The sequence below is a fragment of the Phytophthora parasitica genome (assembly GCF_000247585.1).
Source record: "Phytophthora parasitica INRA-310 unplaced genomic scaffold supercont2.30, whole genome shotgun sequence".
Classification (NCBI taxonomy): Eukaryota; Oomycota; class Peronosporomycetes; order Peronosporales; family Peronosporaceae; genus Phytophthora; species Phytophthora nicotianae.
The window spans coordinates 649683-668638 of NW_008649016.1; the positions used below are offsets into that span (position 1 = coordinate 649683).

Below are 18956 nucleotides of genomic sequence, written 5' to 3' on the forward strand. Positions count from 1 at the left end.
TCGCTACCACTAGACGAGGGCAAAGGCTTGTGGGTGGAAGGCGCTGTCGTCGCGGGGGTCTTTGTAACCGTAGGAGGCATTGTCGGTGTCTGCGTCTTCTTATCATCAGTACTTCCCGAGTTTGAGTCACTATGAGAAGCGCTTGTACTGCTTGAAGTGCTCGACTGCTCCGTGACTGAAGGAGCTTCGGTGCTCGGGGCGGTAGTGGCAGGAGCCGGTGGCGTCGTCGTGGGGCTCTCAGCGCTTCCAGAATTTGAATTCTCATGAGATTCTTTACTTCCACTTGAACTCTTATGCTGCTCGGTCGGGGGAGCCGTCGTTGACGGCGCGAACGTCGGAGGAGTCGTTGGTTCGTTCGTCTGGCCTTCAAAGCTTCCAGAGCGTGAGTTCTGGCCAATCGGTTGAGAACCACTTGATGAGGTCACCTGCTCAGTTGGGGGAGCTGTCGTCTCGGGAGGCATCGTCGGGTGCTGCGTCGTGTCCTGATCACTGGAGTTCGAGGACTCTTTAGAAGCTTGAGTTTCGTTGTTGCCACTTGCAGAGGATGACCCCTGCTGAGAACTGTGGCTTCCCTTCGGTTCCTCCGTGGGTGGGGCCGTCGTTAAGGGGGGACTAGTCGGAGGATTCGTTGGCGCCTCCGTCTCTTCATTATCAGCGCTTCCGGGCTTCGAGTGCTGGGAAACTTCACTTCCGCTCGATTCCTGAGAGTCATCGTGGTGACTTGATGAGCCTGGTAGCTCGGTTGGTGGAGCTGTTGTAGGAGCAAAAGTGGGAGGGATCGTTGGCACCTCAGTCGATTCACTATCACCGCTTCCAGGGTTTGAATTCTGCTGTTTAGCTTCGCTTCCACTAGCAGTGGTCGAGTCCTGCGTGGTCTGAGAGCCATCCGGGCTACTTGACGAGCCAGAGTGCTGGTCAACGGGTGGAGCCGTCGTTGGAGGAGCAAAAGTCGGTGGAATCGTTGGCAACTGAGTCTCAACGTGTCCAGAGCTTGAGGAATCTCCGTTACCACTCTTCGATGTAGAAGCCTGTTGCGTCTGCCCGTTGCTACCACTTGAAGAGCTCGCGTGTGACTCGATCGGAGGAGACGTAGTCGACGGCGCAAACGTCTCCGGCGCCAAGGTCACAGGCGGCGTAGGCGAAGGCGTCTCCATACCTTCCGCACTTCCAGCGACCGAAGTTCCGTGCTGAGCAGCGTCACTACCGCTTGATGAGTGCGGGGGCTGCGTGGTTGAAGGAGCTTCCGTCGCAGGGGGCGTCGTGGAGGGGACAGGTGTAAATGGAGCAGGTGTCGCTGTCGGCACCATCGTAGGTGCCGGGGTTTCGTCCGAGTCGCTTCCGACAACGCTCGAGTTGGCAGAACTGTAGCTACCTGTGGTGTCTCCCTGGTAGTTTTGGTTGGGGTTGGACGCAGCCAACGTGGCTGCGGTGGCGAGTAACACGAACGCCGCGTACGACTTCATGCTCTCGTTCTTCAGCTATGGCGATACGCTCGTTCGGGTAGAAAATTCCTGACTGAGCCACATAGTTTACTGTTTGTGTGGTGGCCTGGCCGCCGTGGCCACATGGGTTCCAGCATCCCGTGCTTTGCATCACAACTGCTGTTCCTTTACGTCACGTGGACAGTTTTAGTGAACTCCACACTCTATCCTCCGCTTTTCAATCAGGTAGGATAGTCAATTGTTGGTAGCGTTACAGGTGAGTCTTATCGTACCGCGACAACATACTGTGTTCATGTATGTTCTCCATTTAGCGAAATCTACGGTTGCATGCGCAAGGCTTCTTTCGCGGCGAGCTCAAACGAATGCACTACCTCAAGTGTTCACTCGATGCGACGACCGTGTTGTGTGCGTTGCGCGCAGCAGCGGTGCCGCGTTCAACATACACTCACAGGTTGGGTTCACTGCGATCGTGATGTCGAGTTGATGAAACTTACCTGGAGTCCAATGAATTCATTTTGGGAAGAATACGTGTATTCAAATGTATAACGATCGTAGGAAGGAAGACGTGTATTCAAATGCATAATGATCGCTACATATCAATACGCATGTTGACAGAGATTTACGTTGCAGTGAATGTACCGTGTGTGGCGGTGGATCCATGCTTTTGTTCTGGCAGTTCCTTCGCTGCCGCGTGGTCGTGGGAGTTAATGACCATACCAACCCCATTGCTGGTGATTTTGGTAGGGGGAACCCCACTGTCCATTCTGGTTGTTTTGGTATGGACTTTGTTGTTGTTCCTGCTGCTCTGGTTGCTCTTGCTGCTGGGTGGGGGAAGCAGTCGTAGCAGCAGGCGTCGGTGAGGAAGACATTGGAGGCGGTGTGGCGACACTAGGTGTCTGCGGTTGCATGGTTGGGGCCTGCGTGGGTGCCATCGTGGGAGATATCGTCACTGGAGTCGGAGTCTGCGTTGGAGTCGTTGTTGGAGCAGACGTGTTGGTCGACGGTGTTGTCGTCGGTGTTGTGGGCACTGATCCACCCGAAGACGAAGGAAACTGGCTGGCACCTTTTGTGCAGGAACCAGCATTCAAGGACAACTTGTCCGTCATGGACGCACCGTTGATGTCGGTCAGTGACACCGTGACGCTCGAAAGATCCGCCACAGCAGTACCTGACCCGTCCAACAGGTAATAGTAAGCGCCGTCCAGCATCTTTGTTGCCTTGCCGTTGATCTTCAGACTCGTGACACCCGTAGCACAGTTGGTTGGCTGCACACCCATCCAGTAGTTGTTGCTGCCTCCTTTCAGGCAATAGTTGACATTACCAGCCACCGGACAGTCCACGAACTTCCACTTGATAGTGTACCGGGACGGGTGGGATCCGGTAAGCGTCTTGAAGACGGACGGCGACAGATCGAGGTCACCATGTTTGCATTCGGGACAACGGTCGAGAATCTGCACCACGACAGACTTCGTCTGGTCAGCGCAGCGTTTGTCGGCGCACGACACCTCAGCGCAGCGGCCGCAGTTCTGTAGACCACTCCACTGCTCGTTGTTCAAAGCGGCGTAGTCGGTGGTGGCGAAGTTGAGAGCCGACATCATGTTACAGTTTCCGGAGCTGGTGTCGCCGAGCGTGTAGGCGGTACCATCTCCAGTGAAGTATTCGTCGGCATTGGCGAGTGCAAGTGCAGTTGCAGTGGAAAGGAGGGCGACGGACGATGACAGCTTCATGGTGACTAGATACCCAATTGGTATGGGAGGGTGGACAGTGTAGTCGATGGAAGCCAAAACTCAAAATGGACAATGGTCGAGGAATAGTTTTCCTCTCGCGTTGACCGCCATGACGTCGTAACTATGAAGGAATCACGAAGCGAAAGCTGATAAAAGGTAACGGGGATCCCGACCGATTCGGGGTGCTCGCGCGCGTTATGACCAACGAGCCGGAGGCTATCTCGGACAACCCCAAGGAAGTCAACTTAATTACTTGACGAAGAAGTGAGGCTGTCCAATAACGAGTGGCACAAGCTTCGTTGACGACAACGCCAGCGTTAAGTTGTCAAGGTCCGAGTGAGCAACTCCTGCCGGACACGATCGCAATTAATTCAAAGGAAAATAATTTGTTTGTTGGTTTGTTTCGAAGTGTTCTAGCGCCAACGACTGTAAATTCATGTGTACGAACCGGTGTTCAGTTCGTAATCTGAAGGCTTCATCGTTTTCATGGTACATGTGTATATGATGCTTATCAAATGACGGGGAATGTTCACATAAAATCTCTTTCGGGACGACGATTTGTAGTCGAGTGCTCATTCGATTCAACGACGCGGTGACCACAACGAAAACGCGCGAAGCACATCAAGAAAGAACGGGTGGTGTTTGGTTTCGTGGGTTCGAGCGGAGGATCACATAGCCATATCGCAGCCCAATTTAAAATGCATTGAAGTGCAATCAAGCAGCGATTTCAGCGCCCTCCTGATAAGGTATTCAAGACGGCCGAACCACATATATTTCATTATTTTTCATATATATCCTGTCGACACCCCAAAGCCCAGAAAAAAAGTTTTATAAAGATGACAGAGTATCCGTAATGCCCTTTGTCAGTTCTTTTTTTAGAAACTCTTCTTGCCGATTTTCTGGTTACTTGATCACAATAAATTCATCATCAATTTATGAAGACCCTGTGCAAGATAATAGTCCTGACTACCTCCATGAATGAATAAACAGTAATCAATTTATTATCACGACCTCAAAACAATCCATGGTTGAACTGCGTATCAGTCAGATGCTCACTAGTGGCCAGAGCGCTCTCTCTCGACCGGCTCAGTTGCTCTCTACCCCGCAGAATGTCGAGCTCTTCATCCTCGTCCTCCTCGAATGAAGTGAGCGCTGGTGGCGTCGTGACGGCCAGCGACTGCGCCTGGGAGCAGGTGACGGACAGTGATTCGTGCTACGTCCAGCCTCGTTCCTGTTACGACTGCCTCAACACACCTCTGAGCAATGGCCAGGTACGTCCGTGATTTATTATGGTATCAGTTAGGGAATCTTGGAAGTATCTAAAAATACTTACCTCTATTTAGGAATGCGTCCTGACACCGTTTGGACTGTGTGAGAACATTTCTGCCTATAACTACACAGAGGACTATCGACGTCCACAGTCTGCCTTCACATACCCAATTCATTACAATTACTTCCCAGAGGTGAACACAACATACTGCGAACCCAATGATTCCGTCTGCAATTCCTGTCAAGAAACAACGTTCACAGTCGGGAATAACAACCCGTCAGTGTATTGCACGGGCACCAATGACTGCGTCTGTATAGCAATTTGTGAGTCGGAGTCCTGGTGGAATGATACATTGGCAAGACTCGCAGCTCTGCTAAAGGAGAATGACCAGAGCACAACTTGTCCATTAGCTGCCAATTCGTCGTCAGCATTGGCTGCAGACACTTCGGCTTCCAGTAATTTAACAAAACCAGTTACCAAAGATACGTACGCGGCCGATGACGAGTGTATGTGGTACCAGAACTCGACCTTGTGTGAGACTCCACGGACCTGTTACGATTGTCTGAACACGGCACTTTACAGTGGACAGAAGTGCACTATCACACCGGGAGGATACTGCTCGAAGATCGATGAATACGACTACACACTGGACTACCGACGGGTGTATTCGGACAGCGCGGCGCATTATTTTCCATCGACCAATACGACCTACTGTGAACTGGACGACGCCACGTGCACGAAATGCCGCTCTGACAAGCTTCTTGGAGCTTATTCGGGCAAGACGAATCTGACTGAGTATTGTGTTGGTGAAAACGACTGCGTTTGTGTGGCCTTTTGTGAGTCACCGCAATGGAAGTCGATTGTGGTGCAGGACACGTGTGAAGCTACACCAGCAGTAGACGACAGTGGTTCCAGTATTCCATCGATTGCTATCGCGTCGGTTATAATGGTGGGCATGTTGCTGGGCTTAACTGCTATTTTACAGCTCTGCAACATTTTCCGCGCTCGTCGTAAGTATCTGTAGCATTTTATATATTTTTTTGTAATTGTACTGACATTCCAATACAGGAAGGGAAGTTCGTTGGCAAAACATGTTGACGCAAAGTATTGCAGTGCGGCGACCTACCACGGGACTTACATTGGAACTGTCAGCGTGGAAGGAAATGCACGACGGACTCATTGCAGACGAACGCAACGTCGGCAACGCAGGGCATCGTCTCGCTGACGCATCAAACGATGCTCCAATGGTTACAGTGGAGGAAGGTGATGGCTACCGTCCTATGTCTCCCAGCGTGCCGGTGCTTCCTGCTTCGCCACCGTCACCAACCCAACCATTATCAACTTTAATACCCTCTCGGACTCAACGTGCATCCGTTTAACGGCATCAATACAAGTGAATAATATAGTAGAAATCACGTTTGTTTTGCACATTGATCACATCCATTTGTACAAATACCACCACAAAACTAGGTATCAACTACATCGGTCTCAATCGGCCACGTCCTTCACCCACCGGATCTACGTTCTTGTCTATCAGTTCTTCACGCATAGCTTTCCATGCCGGTAGTTCCAAAGACAGTGTCGACCTTCTCGTTTCGGATCTCCTTAGACGCGTAGATTCTCTTCTTCTAGCTCGAATTTTCTGTCGCACTCGCCAAACTCCCAGTATCACCGCCAGAATGGCCACCACAGCCAAACTGAGGTAGATAACAAAGGTTTTCCACGGGAACTCGGTGCCGTACATATTCTGTGTAGAAGACGACGTGGAGGCCGCACATTTCTCCGATACGACAGTCTCCTGCCACTCAGCAGACTGACAGAACGCCACGCAGATGCACCCGGCACTCCCAACACAGTACGACACTGAGTTACTGGCTGAGCCAGCGATACCGAAGTTAGAACAGGCGGCGTCGTTAGGCTCGCAGTACGTCGTATTCGTCGACGGATAATAGTATCCGTTAGCTACTCCGCTGCTGCTTGGACTCCTGAAATCCAACGTGTAGTTGTAGCTGGTCGATAGTGAAGCGCAGTATCCGTCCGGTGTGATAGTACAAGCGTCTCCGTTATCAGCGACTGTGTTCAAACAGTCGTAACATGTCCGTGGAGTACTACACAGCGTCGTGTTCTGATACCACGTGCACTTGTCGTCACTCGATAACGTATCTTTGCTTGAAGATACAGTCGAAGAAGAAGTATCTTCGGAAGTTAGCGCACTCCCATTGGTACCAGCGTCGACTGTATCTGTTGCAAAGGTGCAGCCTTCCGGTGTATCTCCTTCCACCGCGAGTACGATTAAAGGCAGTCGCTGACGCGCATAACTCAACCAAGTGGAAGACTCGCAGTTATTTAGTAGTACGCAGTCTTCATCGCTTGACGAGTTGCTGGCGTCACAGTACGTGACGTTCCCAGCCAAATAGTACTCGCCGTCGTGACTCTCAAGTGTGTTGTATTCCGAGATGTTCATACAGATACCAGAATCTGTAAGAACACACGTCTGCCAGCATAACACAAGCGTTGATTAGCTTAGAGGTGCAACCGAAAGATCTCTTGCAATACCTACATCTCCTGTAGAGGGGATCTCCTCTAGACATTCACTGCACGTCCGAGGCTCTAGGAAACACTCGCCGTCTAGTGACACCGTCGTCTTCCAGCTGCAGCTAGAGGCGCTGACTGTTTCGGTAGCCGACGAGCCTGCAGCCGATGCGTTGGTGGTTTGATTTGTCATTTACGGAGACTTTCCAGCAATGAAGAGTAGCCAACCACGTTGGTATCAACCTTCTGCGGATTATGAACGAGCGGACCTGACTAAACGTTACGGCTTCGCACTGTCAGTACAAGTGCGACGCTCTAGTCTAGAATCTAGACGATGAGCACAGCCGATGATGCCTGAGGCCACTGCCATAAACGCAAATCCCTTTCGGAGACCTTGACTGCTTCAACCACAGAAGCGGTGATTGACCCCGACAACGATGTATAATGCAACAGTACAAGTGAGCTCCTCATTGTTGCATTGAAGGCGGGCGGTTGACGCATGGGTGACACTCTCGTGACGACACTTGTTGAAAGTATCAAGTCAAGACTCAAGCTGAACAGCTCGTCTCGAACTCGTCAGGCTTTCAAGACGGATGATACATGTGCATAACAGTCACAGCTTATTCAAGTTTAGCCCGAAGATGCACCGCCTTCGAATGAGAAGAGAAGACGTTGAGGTCGTCGCCCATGCACGGAAACGCTGTCGTCGCAACCGGGAAGCTCAGTTGGACCACGTTGAAGAGTGTCAAGGTCCGAAGTACAGGTGCCTGACCCGCTTCCATTTCAAGGATGACACTCTTTCTCGACCATACAAATGCAATTCTCACACAGCTAAGTACTCATATTAACTTCACTCTTACTGCACTACGCTGTACGATCATCGAGCTGAGCATACGGCGTCGAACGCGCGTCAATCTCCTCGTCGTCGCTGTCCTCTTCGCTCCTAACAATCGCCTGACTCGGTCGTGGTCTTACCACGTTAGTGTTATCAAGACTCGACCGACGTCGACCAGTGCTCGTCACCGCAGTCAACGGGTGTTGCGGGTCCTCGAACTCGATCGAGAGCGTCGCGACCTGCAGATTCGAGAGCGGTGCCGACGGCGCAATGACGTTGTGCACGTCGTTTGCAGCAGTGGCCGCCTCCACTGCAGCGGTGGGGGTCGTTACCTCATCATCCTTAGCTATCCCTACAATCGCTGCCTGAGTCGCCGCAAGATCGGCACAGTATTTCTTCCAGCCCACGAGAGGCAGTAGCGGGCCGTTCACAGGCTGTCGGTTGCGATAGGCTTCCTCCCGTGCCTGCCGACGCTTGTGGAGGCGACGTACCCACCACAAATACGCGATCACGGGAATGGTAAAGCACAGGATGACGATGGTGACGATGTCGCCCACCGAGACGCCCATGACGCTCACACTCGGCGTGGAGCTCAGCGTCGCGCAGTACGCGTTCGATACTTTGGCTGCGTATACTGGTGACTCGCAGTAGCCCACGCACACGCAGCCATTCGTCCCCACGCAGTACTGGGATGGCTCTACCGAGCCTGATGCAGACTTGATGAACTGATTCGCCGCGCATTCGACGCACACGGCGTCGCTGCTCTCGCAGTAGGTTGTGTTGGTAGAAGGGAAGTAGTGTGGAGCGGTGTCGCTGTTGTTGAGGCGGTAGTCTTCTTGCCATACGTAGTCTGACATGGTAGTGCACAACCCCGCACTGGTGATGACACACTCGACGCCGTCGAAGGGAGACGAATTCAGACAATCGTAGCAGGACCGAGGCGAGTCGCACGCGTCCGAACTCTGCTGCTTCCACATACAAACATTCTCGCTGGCTTTGGTGTAGACAGCGGAGGCAGTCGCTGATGGCGTGGGGACGGAGATTTCTTCACTTGAAGAGGACGACGAAGAGATTGACGCCATTATCCATCAGGTGGCAACTCTGGCTATTGATGCAAAAGAGATTCTGAAGTATCTGGCCAGACTCAGATTATGGTGGCGCGACGTGTACAGATCGAGTCGTTACATGAATCAAGTTTTTACAAATTTCAAGTGAGTTGAAGCATCTTTGCTATTGTCACCGGACTGCTCGACGGCTGTTGCTTGCAACCAATCAAATTCAAGTATTATTCTCAGAGATGATTGGCGAAAAGTTAAACGCTGACTTCAACGACGTTGGCGCCAAAATGATTGATGCGGCTTCAAGTTCCGCTATCCATGCGATGCGTGTAGCTCGGACTGAAGTGTAGACCTGTTTTGTGGATTGAAATGGAAGCTGGAATACAATTGGCTGGCAATCAGCCTTCAAATTCGGGTGGTGTACACAACTAATGTGGCAGCCACCAATTTATTTTTCTCTGCTATTTATTTATTTTGTTGATGTGTGTGTGGAAAGGCTTAGAATATAATAACTAGAAAGTTGTTTTTTTGCGCATAAAAAAACTGGCACTGATTTAGGACACCACCGCACGCATGTCTAATATGCAAGGTATGTTGAAGTGGAAGGCTGTAAGAAAGGTTCGAGAATGCATGTTACGAGGCTGAATTTGACTTGATCTGATTATTCTAATGGAACGTAAACTTATTGTGTGGATAGGTGAGCACTACCCAATCGTCACGCACTAGTCCGCGAGAGAAGGTGTTGTATTTTCTATGATCGACAGAATTGCAACGTATCCCTGGGATTTACTATTCACGACTAAAAAAAGTAGCTTATTTTTTGCTTAGTTTACAAGACAAGACAGGAAGGCATGCAGTTTACATCTCATTGTGTCTTTTGGAATGGCCAAAAGACGAGCGTGCAGATAATACTACAGAAAATAACATTAAGTTTAAATAAATATATTGATATTAAAGCCAAGTAAATAATACGCTGTTTGCAGATAATAACTTTCATAAGAACAAACATTTAAAAATGTTCTTTTGATCGTACCCAGCAACAGCAAACACTTGCTTCCTAGCATCTCTCTATGCGTGAGTAATCCGATGACTAGAAAGTGGAGTCACACTCGACAATATATGTAGTATCGCCGTCTATTCAATTTTCAATTTATCTGAGAACAATGGTTATCGATGTCGTCTCTAGTTCGCTTCATTATGTCTGTTTCCGCTGTGATTTCGTGTATCCTAGTAGGAAAGCAAGAGACACAAATATCGGAAAATGCTGGGCGACCTGCTCACTCACCCCGTCTTTGATTTTGAGTGACTGAGTCAACAACGCAACTTGCAAAGCTACTGTAGAATTCACAAGACAACCAAGATGATCCCTGGTCCTCTCTCAACCTGTCTGACATCGTCTAGTGGTCTGCACGTAGAGTTTTCATAATCCGGTGCAGCAACGCTTCTTGCATCCGGGATTAACTAGCTCAGTCCGCGAGTCAGCGAAATCTTTTCTATGCATCATTGACCACATACACGGCCCGGTGCTGCACAGCGACTTATCTAGGAATTTGTAAGGTCGCGCCCCACCTGCGTCATCCTGTTCCGCTCGACACATCAAGTGACACCGGAGCGGTTCGGGGCTCAAGTAGACCAAGACCAGCCACGACAGGTTAGACACCACCGCCACTGCTTCCATCGTGCCACCAGATACCGTCCTCCCAGTCGCACGTGGCTGCTTCAGTCTCCAATTCCCCGACAGCTACGCGGAGCTCTTCGTTTTCTTATTCGCGACTAAGCAGATGGACTCTTCGGCCTCCACGAGCGGCTCCAGCGCTGTCGACGTCAACAACACCAGCAACAGCGTCGACTCGGTCGCTGGCGTTATTACCGGCGACTCGGACAAGTCTGTGAGCTCGAACACTGGCGACTCGTGCACGTGGTACGATGACGGCGAGTGCACGCGGCCGCGCACGTGCTCCGACTGTCTGAACGTGCTGTTATCGACGGACTCGTGCGCTGTGGACCCGCACGGCGTCTGTGTGAGTATGAGCGACTACGCGAGCTACCTGGCCAACCGATACTACTACACGCCACTGCAGCGGTACTTCCCAGCTAGCGAGTACACGTACTGCAGCGCGAACGACTCGGTCTGCGCCACGTGCAACGAGCAATGGAACGCTAACTTTGCCAGTACAGGAAGTGCCGGTATGTCTTCGTATTGTACGGGCACAGACGGCTGCGTTTGCATTGCAGACTGTGAGATTCCGGACTGGCAGGACTCAGTAATCAACGACCAATGCACTGCAGACGGCAGTGGATCGGGAGCGGACTCTGGTTCGTCCATGGCGACACGAATCACAGTGTCGATCTTTGTGGGCGTCGCGGTGGCGGTATTCCTCGCCTTCGCGACGTGGGGAGTGCGTCGATTCGTTAACCGTAGGCAAAATGGACTGGAAGGTAAGAGTGTTGCAATGCTGCGTTGTGTGGAGGTGAGAGGCTGACTGAATTTGATGCTGCAGTTATTTACCGCGAAACACGCACGAGACCGCGACCGCCTCCGAAGGGACCGCAGCTTTCGTTGTCAGGATGGAAGTCGCTGCGGCAGAACCTCATCGACTCTGAGCACGGATTTATTGGTACCAGCGAAGCCGTGACACTGCAGCGCAATGCTCAGGGGTCTTTCGCACCAGCTACGACTGAGAATACTCCGGAGATTGTAGTTGAACAAGGCGAGGGATTCCGTCCAGCGTCGCCTGGAGAACTTGAACAACACACACAGGAAACGACGCAACAAGAGAGAACGGCACTATAAAACTATTGACAACCCACGGTTTTAGTAGTAATAACGACGGCGAGGGTATTAGCTATCAGCGTGGAGTCTTCACTGTCGCCATCTAAGGGTAAAATGTAATTATGATCACTTGTACTTCTCGTGTGTTTGCTTTCCTAGTTCAGGACTACCACACAGTTCCAAGACAGATAAGGTCGAGCACAGAACCCCTACAGATGCTGGGCATTTTGCACAAAGTCGTCTGGCTTCTTGCCTCGAAGCAAAGTTTGCTGTGCTCCTCATAAGCATCTGCTGCTTGGCTGAGGTATGGACGGATGGGTATTCATCAAGTACTCAAGAGCACAACAGTACCACCACGTACGCTGACAGATCCCAACTATTCACCATGAACGCGTCCTCCAACTCGACTGCATCCGTGGACGTCGACGTTGGCGAGGATTCCGCAGTCGTGATCAAGAGTATCAGCTCCAACAGCGCCGATTCCTGCACTTGGTATGCTGATGCGAGCTGCAAGCGACCGCGAACATGCTACGACTGTCTGAACGTTAAAGTCGCGAGTGGTGAATGTGCTATTATGCCTAACGGAATGTGCGTGAGCTTGGCTGAGTACTCGCACTTCTTCAGCAAGCAACAGGAGCTAGGCATCTTCTACAAGTACTACCCATCCAGCAAGTATACATACTGCAGCGCAGATGACTCGGCGTGTTCGGCATGTACAGGCAATTGGGTGTCTGACTACAGCAGCACAGGCGCCATTGAGACGCCAGCGTATTGTACAGGACTCGACGGATGTCAGTGTCTCGCACGTTGTGAGCTACCCGACTGGTCCACGTCGATCTTGACGGATCAATGCAGTTCAAGCAGTAGCGCAAGCGTGAACAGTCAGACGTCGCCTTTGACACGAATCGGCTTTGCGCTTGCAGTAGGCATCGTCTTTGGCGTGTTACTTGGGCTCTGGGGCATCAGGTTATTGTTAAAACGTCGTGAAATTGGTCGTGGGCGAGGATCTTCCATTCCTAGTAAGTGGCGTCAACTGGAACGTCATAGTAGTTGGCAGCTACTAAGTTTGTTGTGTCTGTAGCTGTTCGAGAAACGTGGACTGTGCCTCGACGGCCTAGAACTGGACCTCAGCTAGCGTTGACTGGGTGGATGGAGCTTCGCGAGAAGTTGATCGCGATTGAGAAGGAAGTGTATGGAGGAGCGGAAGTGGGGCAAAGTCGCAGCGAAAACTCGACTGCTGTGGATGTTCCGGATGCGGCGATGGAGGAAGGAAGCGCATATTATCCTGTCTCACCAACTCAGAGACGGCCTCGCGACGCGGGTCGATCGCACTAAGCAGCAGTCCCGCGGCTACAGAAATGCCGCTTCAAGACGTTCACATGGATGAAACTGCGTTTAAACGTTTTAACACTTACGGATTTATCACTTCGGCGAGCTTGAACGTCTTGCATCTGGCGCTGAACATGGAGAAGAGAACTGTTACGATTAGTACCGAGATGGTTTGAGAGAGTTCTGTTGAAGTGAGACCTTCTTTCACCCAAATGGCAGCGTAGCGAAATCATGGAGGTCTTGCAGCGTTCGTAGTCAGGTCACTTGGTGCCATCGAAATGACTCACGACTGTCTACGATTGTCTACAAAGAACTCCAAATGCTGGAGTGTACCTACAGTAAAAACTTCGTAAGCAAATGCAGCACAGTGCTGCATTTAATGCAAACAAGTGTTTCTCTTTGGAAAGCCTCTCTGGATACAGCGCAACAAGGTGGTGCACCACGAGGCCACAATAACGGTGGAAAGCTTGGTTGTTGGGCTGTGAGGAACGCTGAGCTGGCAACTACGAGCGCTAGCAAAAAGGGAAAGAGCGCCATCTTCATGCAAAACTACAGGGCATGTACCTGCAGCTTTCCATTAGTCAACTGGAGCAGCCTGCGAAAGAGTCATCCGGACCAAGGAGGAGCTTACGGAAGTCACCGAGATCTACTGAACAGTCGGCATTTATCAAAAGGTTTATGACATTTCAGACATCTTGTAACTTAGCGTAATAGACTTGACTCTCTCTCTCTCTCTTTATAAAGCCTCAGCTATGCACTGGATGAGATGAACCAGTCGCTTTAAGTATGGGATGAACAGCGAGTTCACCTCTTCGTTTTGTGTGGATGAACATGGTGTCGTATTAACTCTAATAATTGTGATTTAACAGAAGAATAAAGTTGATTAAAAAAATATGTCGCGCGGTTTTGCAACCTGAACGTGTGTAGACAAGCATCCAATCGCGCTTTATGAAGGTTTGGTTGCTTACTGAAGTGCAGTGAAAAGTAAATCACTTGACTTCAGTAAGTATTTCGAAGTTGTTACCAACCAAAACTTCACGTACCGAGATTGGATGTCATGCTAGAGGCGCAAAGTCGCAGCACAATAAAACAAGTGCCAACGCTTTAGTGCAATGGCCATGCATCACCCATTCCAGCGGTTGCATGACGCTCAAAGCAGAATTTGCAGCTTCAGACACAAATGACGTCGCAATCCACCAGCGCCGAATCGGCGAACGTGACCAAAACGACGAGTTCCAATACCGGCGACTCATGCACATGGTACGCCGGTGAAAATTGCTCACAGCCTCGGACCGGCTACGACTGTCTCAATGTATTGCTGGACACGGACGAGTGCGCCATCGCCCCCAACGGCGCCTGCGTCAGCATGTCCGACTACGAGAAATATCTGTCGAACCGAGAGTACTACGAGCCGCTAGCACGGTACTTCCCGGCATCCAACTACACATACTGCAGCTCCAACGACTCTGTCTGCTCGAGTTGCATTGCTGAGTGGACATAAATTACGAGGCGACGGGGAGTGTTGGCTCTACGAAATACTGCACCGGATCGGACGGGTGTGTTTGCGTTGCAGCTGTCGAAGTACCGAGTTGGAAGCAAGCCGTGATATCGAACCAGTGCGAGGGATCCAGTGACAGTGACAGTATGAACACTTCTCAAGAGTTTTCGTCGACCACGCAAATTTGCCTCATTCTGGGAATCTGTTTCGGGGCACTCATGCTTTTCTTGGTCTTTTTGGTGCGGAGATGGTTTCGGTCCACCGTGTCCAGGAGTTCCAGTAAGTTTTGCATACTATTCATTGAAAGGATAAGAAAACTTGATTTAACCATGCCGTATCTCTTACAGGATCATCGCGCCACCATCCGTCGGGACCTCAGCTTAAGTTGACTGGTTGGAAGTCGCTTCGCGAGAAGCTCATTGAGACTGAACACAGCTTTGTCCAGGGCGAGACGAGACTCGTTGCAACAGCTAGAAGTGATGAATCACTGTCAGAAGTGCCTTCTATCACCATCGAGGTGAGTCCTGCCCCGCGGAGGCCAGAATCTCTTCCTCCAGCCGAAGCGCAGTACATGATGGCACCCATGTAGGCGCGACTATATATATTTTTTATGAAAGGCATTTTATAGAAGAAGACCGGACTAGCGAAAAGAAGCACTTCCACTCAAGTTGAAGCCGTTCTCACACGTCACAGACTGTACCTACAACCTTTTTCTAAAGTGGGAGCGATATTGAAGTTGGCATCACGTCAGAAAGAAGATGCGTAATGCTGTACCACCAACGTTTTCATCGAAGAAAGAGTCTCATTTAGCACCCATGGCTTCCTCCAACAGCTCCAGCCTCGGAGCGGAGATGACAGCACCCGACAATGTCACTACCAGTGGTGACTCGTGTACTTGGTACGCGGGTGAGAGTTGCGAGAAGTCACGCACTTGCTACGACTGCCTCAACGTCGGTATCGTCGGAGATTCGGTACGACGAGTACAGAGTACCCATATTATTCCTAATTATATTTTTTTCTTATTTATTTATTTTGTAGTGTGCTGTTGGGGTTTTTGGCCAATGTTTGAGTATTTCAGAGCAAATAACAGGTGAAACGTACTATTTGGCATCCAGTACGGCGTATTGCAAGCCTTCGGATGAAATCTGCACTACTTGTCGCTATCAATGGCTGGAGGACTATGCTGCAAGTAGAGCAGTCACATCTTCGCTTTGTTTCGGGGAGAACGGGTGCATCTGCTTAGCAGTTTGTGAACGGGAGACGAGAAATTCGCTGGTGATCCACAACCAATGTCCGTCATTCGAGAGGGCCAAAGTCGGTAGTATTATGCTGATCATCGGTATGGGGGTGGCGTCGATTATCGTCTTCTCAATGTTCACCTACTGTATCAAAAAGCTGCTCAAACGGGCATTACCTTGTGCGTAGTCTCTGTCTGAAGGTTGTGGTCTGTACTTACTTTTTTTTAATTAATTATTATTTTATGTGTACAGGGTTGGAGCAAGCTCCGCCGAATCAGTCGATGCTGTCCCAAAGACATTACCTCGTGGTCCACAACTAGATCTCTCTGGATGGAAATCCATGCGGGAGAAGCTGATTGAGACGGAGAAAGGAAAAGGAACGCCGAGTGCTGGATCAGCAGGAGTTATGCGGATTCAGCTATCGACGAGGGAGGACACATCTGTGATTATTGAAGAAGGCGAAGGTTATCGTCCTGGCTCACCTAGCGAGCAGTATCATCGCCAAGAAGACGTTTCGCCAGCGCTGACGATGCTGCATTAGTAGTACTCAGTATCTTACAGTATAAAAGAACCGTGATTTTGGCATAGTTTATTATCCCTTGTGAAAGCTACTAGGCTATTGCGCTTGCGATCCCCACCGCGGCAATAAGAGGTAGCTTGGCAACCATTACGTGGTCGTTATTCGTTTAAGAAAGGAGAGTATTAAGAATGTGAATGTAAAAGAAAAGATAAAAGCAGTGTGGGTGTAAATCGGCAAGAAAAGTGCGATAGCTACAATAGTTTTGGTTTGGATTCCAAGGTACATTGGTTGTATGAAAATCATGCACACTACAGTATTAATTTATGAGTTTTGTTAGATAAAAATGTATTATGTTGATATGGATGCAACCAAACGGACATCGAGATATTCACTACAGACTCGCTGTGTACGTTGTCGTAAACCAGATCGAAAATACTTGGACAGTTATTTTTCGTGGAACCATTTGCTTCGTTTCAGGCTGAGTTTCAACTCTATTGGGATCACGCGCGCAGCAACACAGACAAAACTACAGAAAACCAAGTAGAATATCCAGCGCTACTCGTTCTTGCTGATAGAGGTGTCTACGTTGCTTCAGTTGAGAGCAATCCTTTATATAATCATAACTATATGATAGGTTTTGAGTAGAAATGGGTAGAAGTCTTTCATACATTTATGCTAATAGACGGGTGTGAAACTAACGTAGACACCTCTACTTACTGAATGAAGATTTGCCCGAATAACTGGCAATAGTATATTCTTTAAAGGGTTTGCTTATATATAATTACGAGGACAAACAACAAAGATTTAGTTGGTGTACTGCAAAATTCCAGGTCTACGGAGTACACTTCCCGTCGAAGTTTATTCTTACTCTTAGTAGACTGTAATCTCACCACCAATTCGTCGCGATGAGGCAACGTGGATGCATGATGCTTACGTTCGCCATCGCCCAACGCTACCTTCAATTGAAAAGATGAATCATTCATGTATAATAGTTTTTTTCTTGTTTACTTTCTGATTTGTCACGATCAGGTAACATGGGTTCATGGTGCCGAAGTTCGTCTTCATCCAAGACTACCATTATTTAGACATGGATTAGTCGATGAACAATTGTTATTCCATCCAGGCTTCCTCTCCGGGCCACAGTAGACATAATAATAAAATCAATACGACGATTTAGTTGCAGTACCTAAGATACCTTATGACGAATCAAAACATGTGTAATCCATAATAATTTGGACAAGAAATAAATGCTGTCGTTCAAACATTTTTTTTTATTCTTAAATCTTCCACTTATGAATTACATGAATGTTGAATAACCCGCGTAATGCTTGACCCACCATAAACCCAAAGCCCTTTTGTTTTGTTTTGAAATGTGTAGATGCAAAGCATGCGCTGCTATCATTAAGTATGGATAGCATGCATATATGCATTTACGAGTTACTTAGCTTCTTGTTATTACCAGGTTCCTCAAAAATCTTCGCTATCCCTTACGATTTACCTAGCCATGCTTAAACGCATAGCTGCACTTGTATATAATTGAGTAAGCTGGTAATGTCGAGTTTGAACGTGACGTTTCGGTTTATTTACTTTCAAATTCCGTTTCGAGTAAGCTTGGATCGATGTTCTAGTCACCGGTAGATATCTTGGTATAAAAAATAGAGAAAAGCAAGTTTCTACTACGCCACCATGGACAATGTTGGATTATAAAATATATCGATATTGTCGCCCTGAAGTAATAAAGGCGCTTAAATATCAACGTTCTATGCACACCGTAGAGCGAAACTCAAGACACAGTTACTTGAAGTAAGAATCCGCAGACAGATTCAGCCAAACAAGCATAAGCCTCCATTTATAACCTTTGTAACCTATTCTTTGTATTGTCGGGATTATGGCGAATTTAGACTTCAAACCTTATTTAGCTGTAATGGTCTCCTATTTAGAATTTGCATGAGCGTACGTGTGTCGTGTTTAGAAATTGTCTGTCACCAGTAAACTGCGGTCGCTTGGATACCTAAATGTCCTGGTTTGGTGTCCAGCTATAGCGATCAACAAAGCGGTGGCTGACTTTGGATTAATGTTGACTTCAGGAAGCGAAAGGGTATTGTACAGAGGTGTTCGAAGTGATGGAAATAGTTGAGTATACCGCTCAGCAGGTGTAGATCGCGTAGTATTACCAGATCTATTATCCCACACAAAGTGGACGTAAAGTGCGTCCCACCCAACAACTACATAGAACCGAAGCGTGTACTGGTCGGATTGTGAAGGCATGTACGTCCTCGCGCGTGAACAGGCCTTGGTCCGAACAGAAATCCCATCGAGGCTGCTAGTACCCACAGAAACCGCTGTCTCTGCAAAACGCTTCTGAAAATGCTGCAATAGACCACGACAGCAATAAAGAGAGGGTCGTTGACTGTTGAAAATGTAACCTGAGCTGGTGGGTGAAATTGTAGTGCTTCACGAATTTGCTGGAAGCGATCCCGGGCTATTGTCTCGATGAAGGCAGGTTGCCCAAGGAAGCGGTCCTTTGACCAAAAGTCAGTGATCTCATTGACGGGACACAAACTCATCGCAAGTTCGAGTCCAATATATGCATTCAGCTTGCTTTCAGGCAAAGGTTTCTTTCCCCCCAGATTCCAATTTGGCCAAGGTCCACCCACTAATGCTCTGACGTAGTGTGGCAGTAACCAATAGCGCAAATAACCCGTACGACCCTATGCATTCTTGATTCGTGACT

The 18956-nt window shown here is 49.2% G+C and overlaps 12 protein-coding genes across 12 annotated transcripts; 8 read left to right on the top strand and 4 right to left on the bottom strand.

Annotated features, from left to right (window-relative positions):
- Positions 1-9: 9 nt before the first annotated feature.
- Positions 10-1505, bottom strand: PPTG_12543 (hypothetical protein; the record flags this gene model as incomplete). The annotated part of the gene is made up of 2 exons (XM_008908588.1): positions 113-1505; positions 10-89 (listed from the first exon to the last, which is right to left on the bottom strand). The coding sequence occupies exons 1-2, from the start codon at positions 1461-1463 to the stop codon at positions 10-12; spliced, it is 1431 nt and encodes a 476-aa protein (XP_008906836.1). The 5' UTR covers positions 1464-1505.
- Positions 1506-2146: 641 nt separating this feature from the next.
- PPTG_12544 (hypothetical protein) lies at positions 2147-3169 on the bottom strand (the record flags this gene model as incomplete). Its single annotated transcript, XM_008908589.1, has 1 exon — positions 2147-3169. One exon carries the CDS (start codon positions 3167-3169, stop codon positions 2147-2149), a length of 1023 nt encoding a protein of 340 aa, XP_008906837.1.
- Positions 3170-4176: 1007 nt separating this feature from the next.
- Positions 4177-5868, top strand: PPTG_12545 (hypothetical protein). Its single transcript, XM_008908590.1, has 3 exons — positions 4177-4440; positions 4513-5449; positions 5508-5868. The coding sequence occupies exons 1-3, from the start codon at positions 4279-4281 to the stop codon at positions 5816-5818; spliced, it is 1410 nt and encodes a 469-aa protein (XP_008906838.1). The 5' UTR covers positions 4177-4278; the 3' UTR covers positions 5819-5868.
- PPTG_12546 (hypothetical protein) lies at positions 5864-7170 on the bottom strand. The gene is made up of 2 exons (XM_008908591.1): positions 7000-7170; positions 5864-6933 (listed from the first exon to the last, which is right to left on the bottom strand). The coding sequence occupies exons 1-2, from the start codon at positions 7162-7164 to the stop codon at positions 5917-5919; spliced, it is 1182 nt and encodes a 393-aa protein (XP_008906839.1). The 5' UTR covers positions 7165-7170; the 3' UTR covers positions 5864-5916.
- Positions 7171-7711: 541 nt separating this feature from the next.
- Positions 7712-8998, bottom strand: PPTG_12547 (hypothetical protein). Its single transcript, XM_008908592.1, has one exon. The coding sequence runs from the start codon at positions 8886-8888 to the stop codon at positions 7836-7838; it is 1053 nt and encodes a 350-aa protein (XP_008906840.1). The 5' UTR covers positions 8889-8998; the 3' UTR covers positions 7712-7835.
- A 1422-nt stretch (positions 8999-10420) lies between these two features.
- On the top strand, positions 10421-11781 carry PPTG_12548 (hypothetical protein). Its single transcript, XM_008908593.1, has 2 exons — positions 10421-11303; positions 11366-11781. Exons 1-2 carry the CDS (start codon positions 10646-10648, stop codon positions 11656-11658), a joined length of 951 nt encoding a protein of 316 aa, XP_008906841.1. The 5' UTR covers positions 10421-10645; the 3' UTR covers positions 11659-11781.
- A 241-nt stretch (positions 11782-12022) lies between these two features.
- On the top strand, positions 12023-12972 carry PPTG_12549 (hypothetical protein; the record flags this gene model as incomplete). Its single annotated transcript, XM_008908594.1, has 2 exons — positions 12023-12656; positions 12719-12972. The coding sequence occupies 2 exons, from the start codon at positions 12023-12025 to the stop codon at positions 12970-12972; spliced, it is 888 nt and encodes a 295-aa protein (XP_008906842.1).
- Positions 12973-13285: 313 nt separating this feature from the next.
- PPTG_23128 (hypothetical protein) lies at positions 13286-13648 on the top strand (the record flags this gene model as incomplete). Its single annotated transcript, XM_008908595.1, has 1 exon — positions 13286-13648. The coding sequence occupies one exon, from the start codon at positions 13286-13288 to the stop codon at positions 13646-13648; it is 363 nt and encodes a 120-aa protein (XP_008906843.1).
- Positions 13649-14146: 498 nt separating this feature from the next.
- Positions 14147-14467, top strand: PPTG_23129 (hypothetical protein; the record flags this gene model as incomplete). Its single annotated transcript, XM_008908596.1, has 1 exon — positions 14147-14467. The coding sequence occupies one exon, from the start codon at positions 14147-14149 to the stop codon at positions 14465-14467; it is 321 nt and encodes a 106-aa protein (XP_008906844.1).
- A 143-nt stretch (positions 14468-14610) lies between these two features.
- On the top strand, positions 14611-15053 carry PPTG_23130 (hypothetical protein; the record flags this gene model as incomplete). Its single annotated transcript, XM_008908597.1, has 2 exons — positions 14611-14743; positions 14812-15053. 2 exons carry the CDS (start codon positions 14611-14613, stop codon positions 15051-15053), a joined length of 375 nt encoding a protein of 124 aa, XP_008906845.1.
- A 169-nt stretch (positions 15054-15222) lies between these two features.
- Positions 15223-16022, top strand: PPTG_12551 (hypothetical protein; the record flags this gene model as incomplete). Its single annotated transcript, XM_008908598.1, has 3 exons — positions 15223-15435; positions 15503-15881; positions 15955-16022. 3 exons carry the CDS (start codon positions 15223-15225, stop codon positions 16020-16022), a joined length of 660 nt encoding a protein of 219 aa, XP_008906846.1.
- A 20-nt stretch (positions 16023-16042) lies between these two features.
- On the top strand, positions 16043-16243 carry PPTG_12552 (hypothetical protein; the record flags this gene model as incomplete). The annotated part of the gene is made up of 1 exon (XM_008908599.1): positions 16043-16243. One exon carries the CDS (start codon positions 16043-16045, stop codon positions 16241-16243), a length of 201 nt encoding a protein of 66 aa, XP_008906847.1.
- Positions 16244-18956: the final 2713 nt, after the last annotated feature.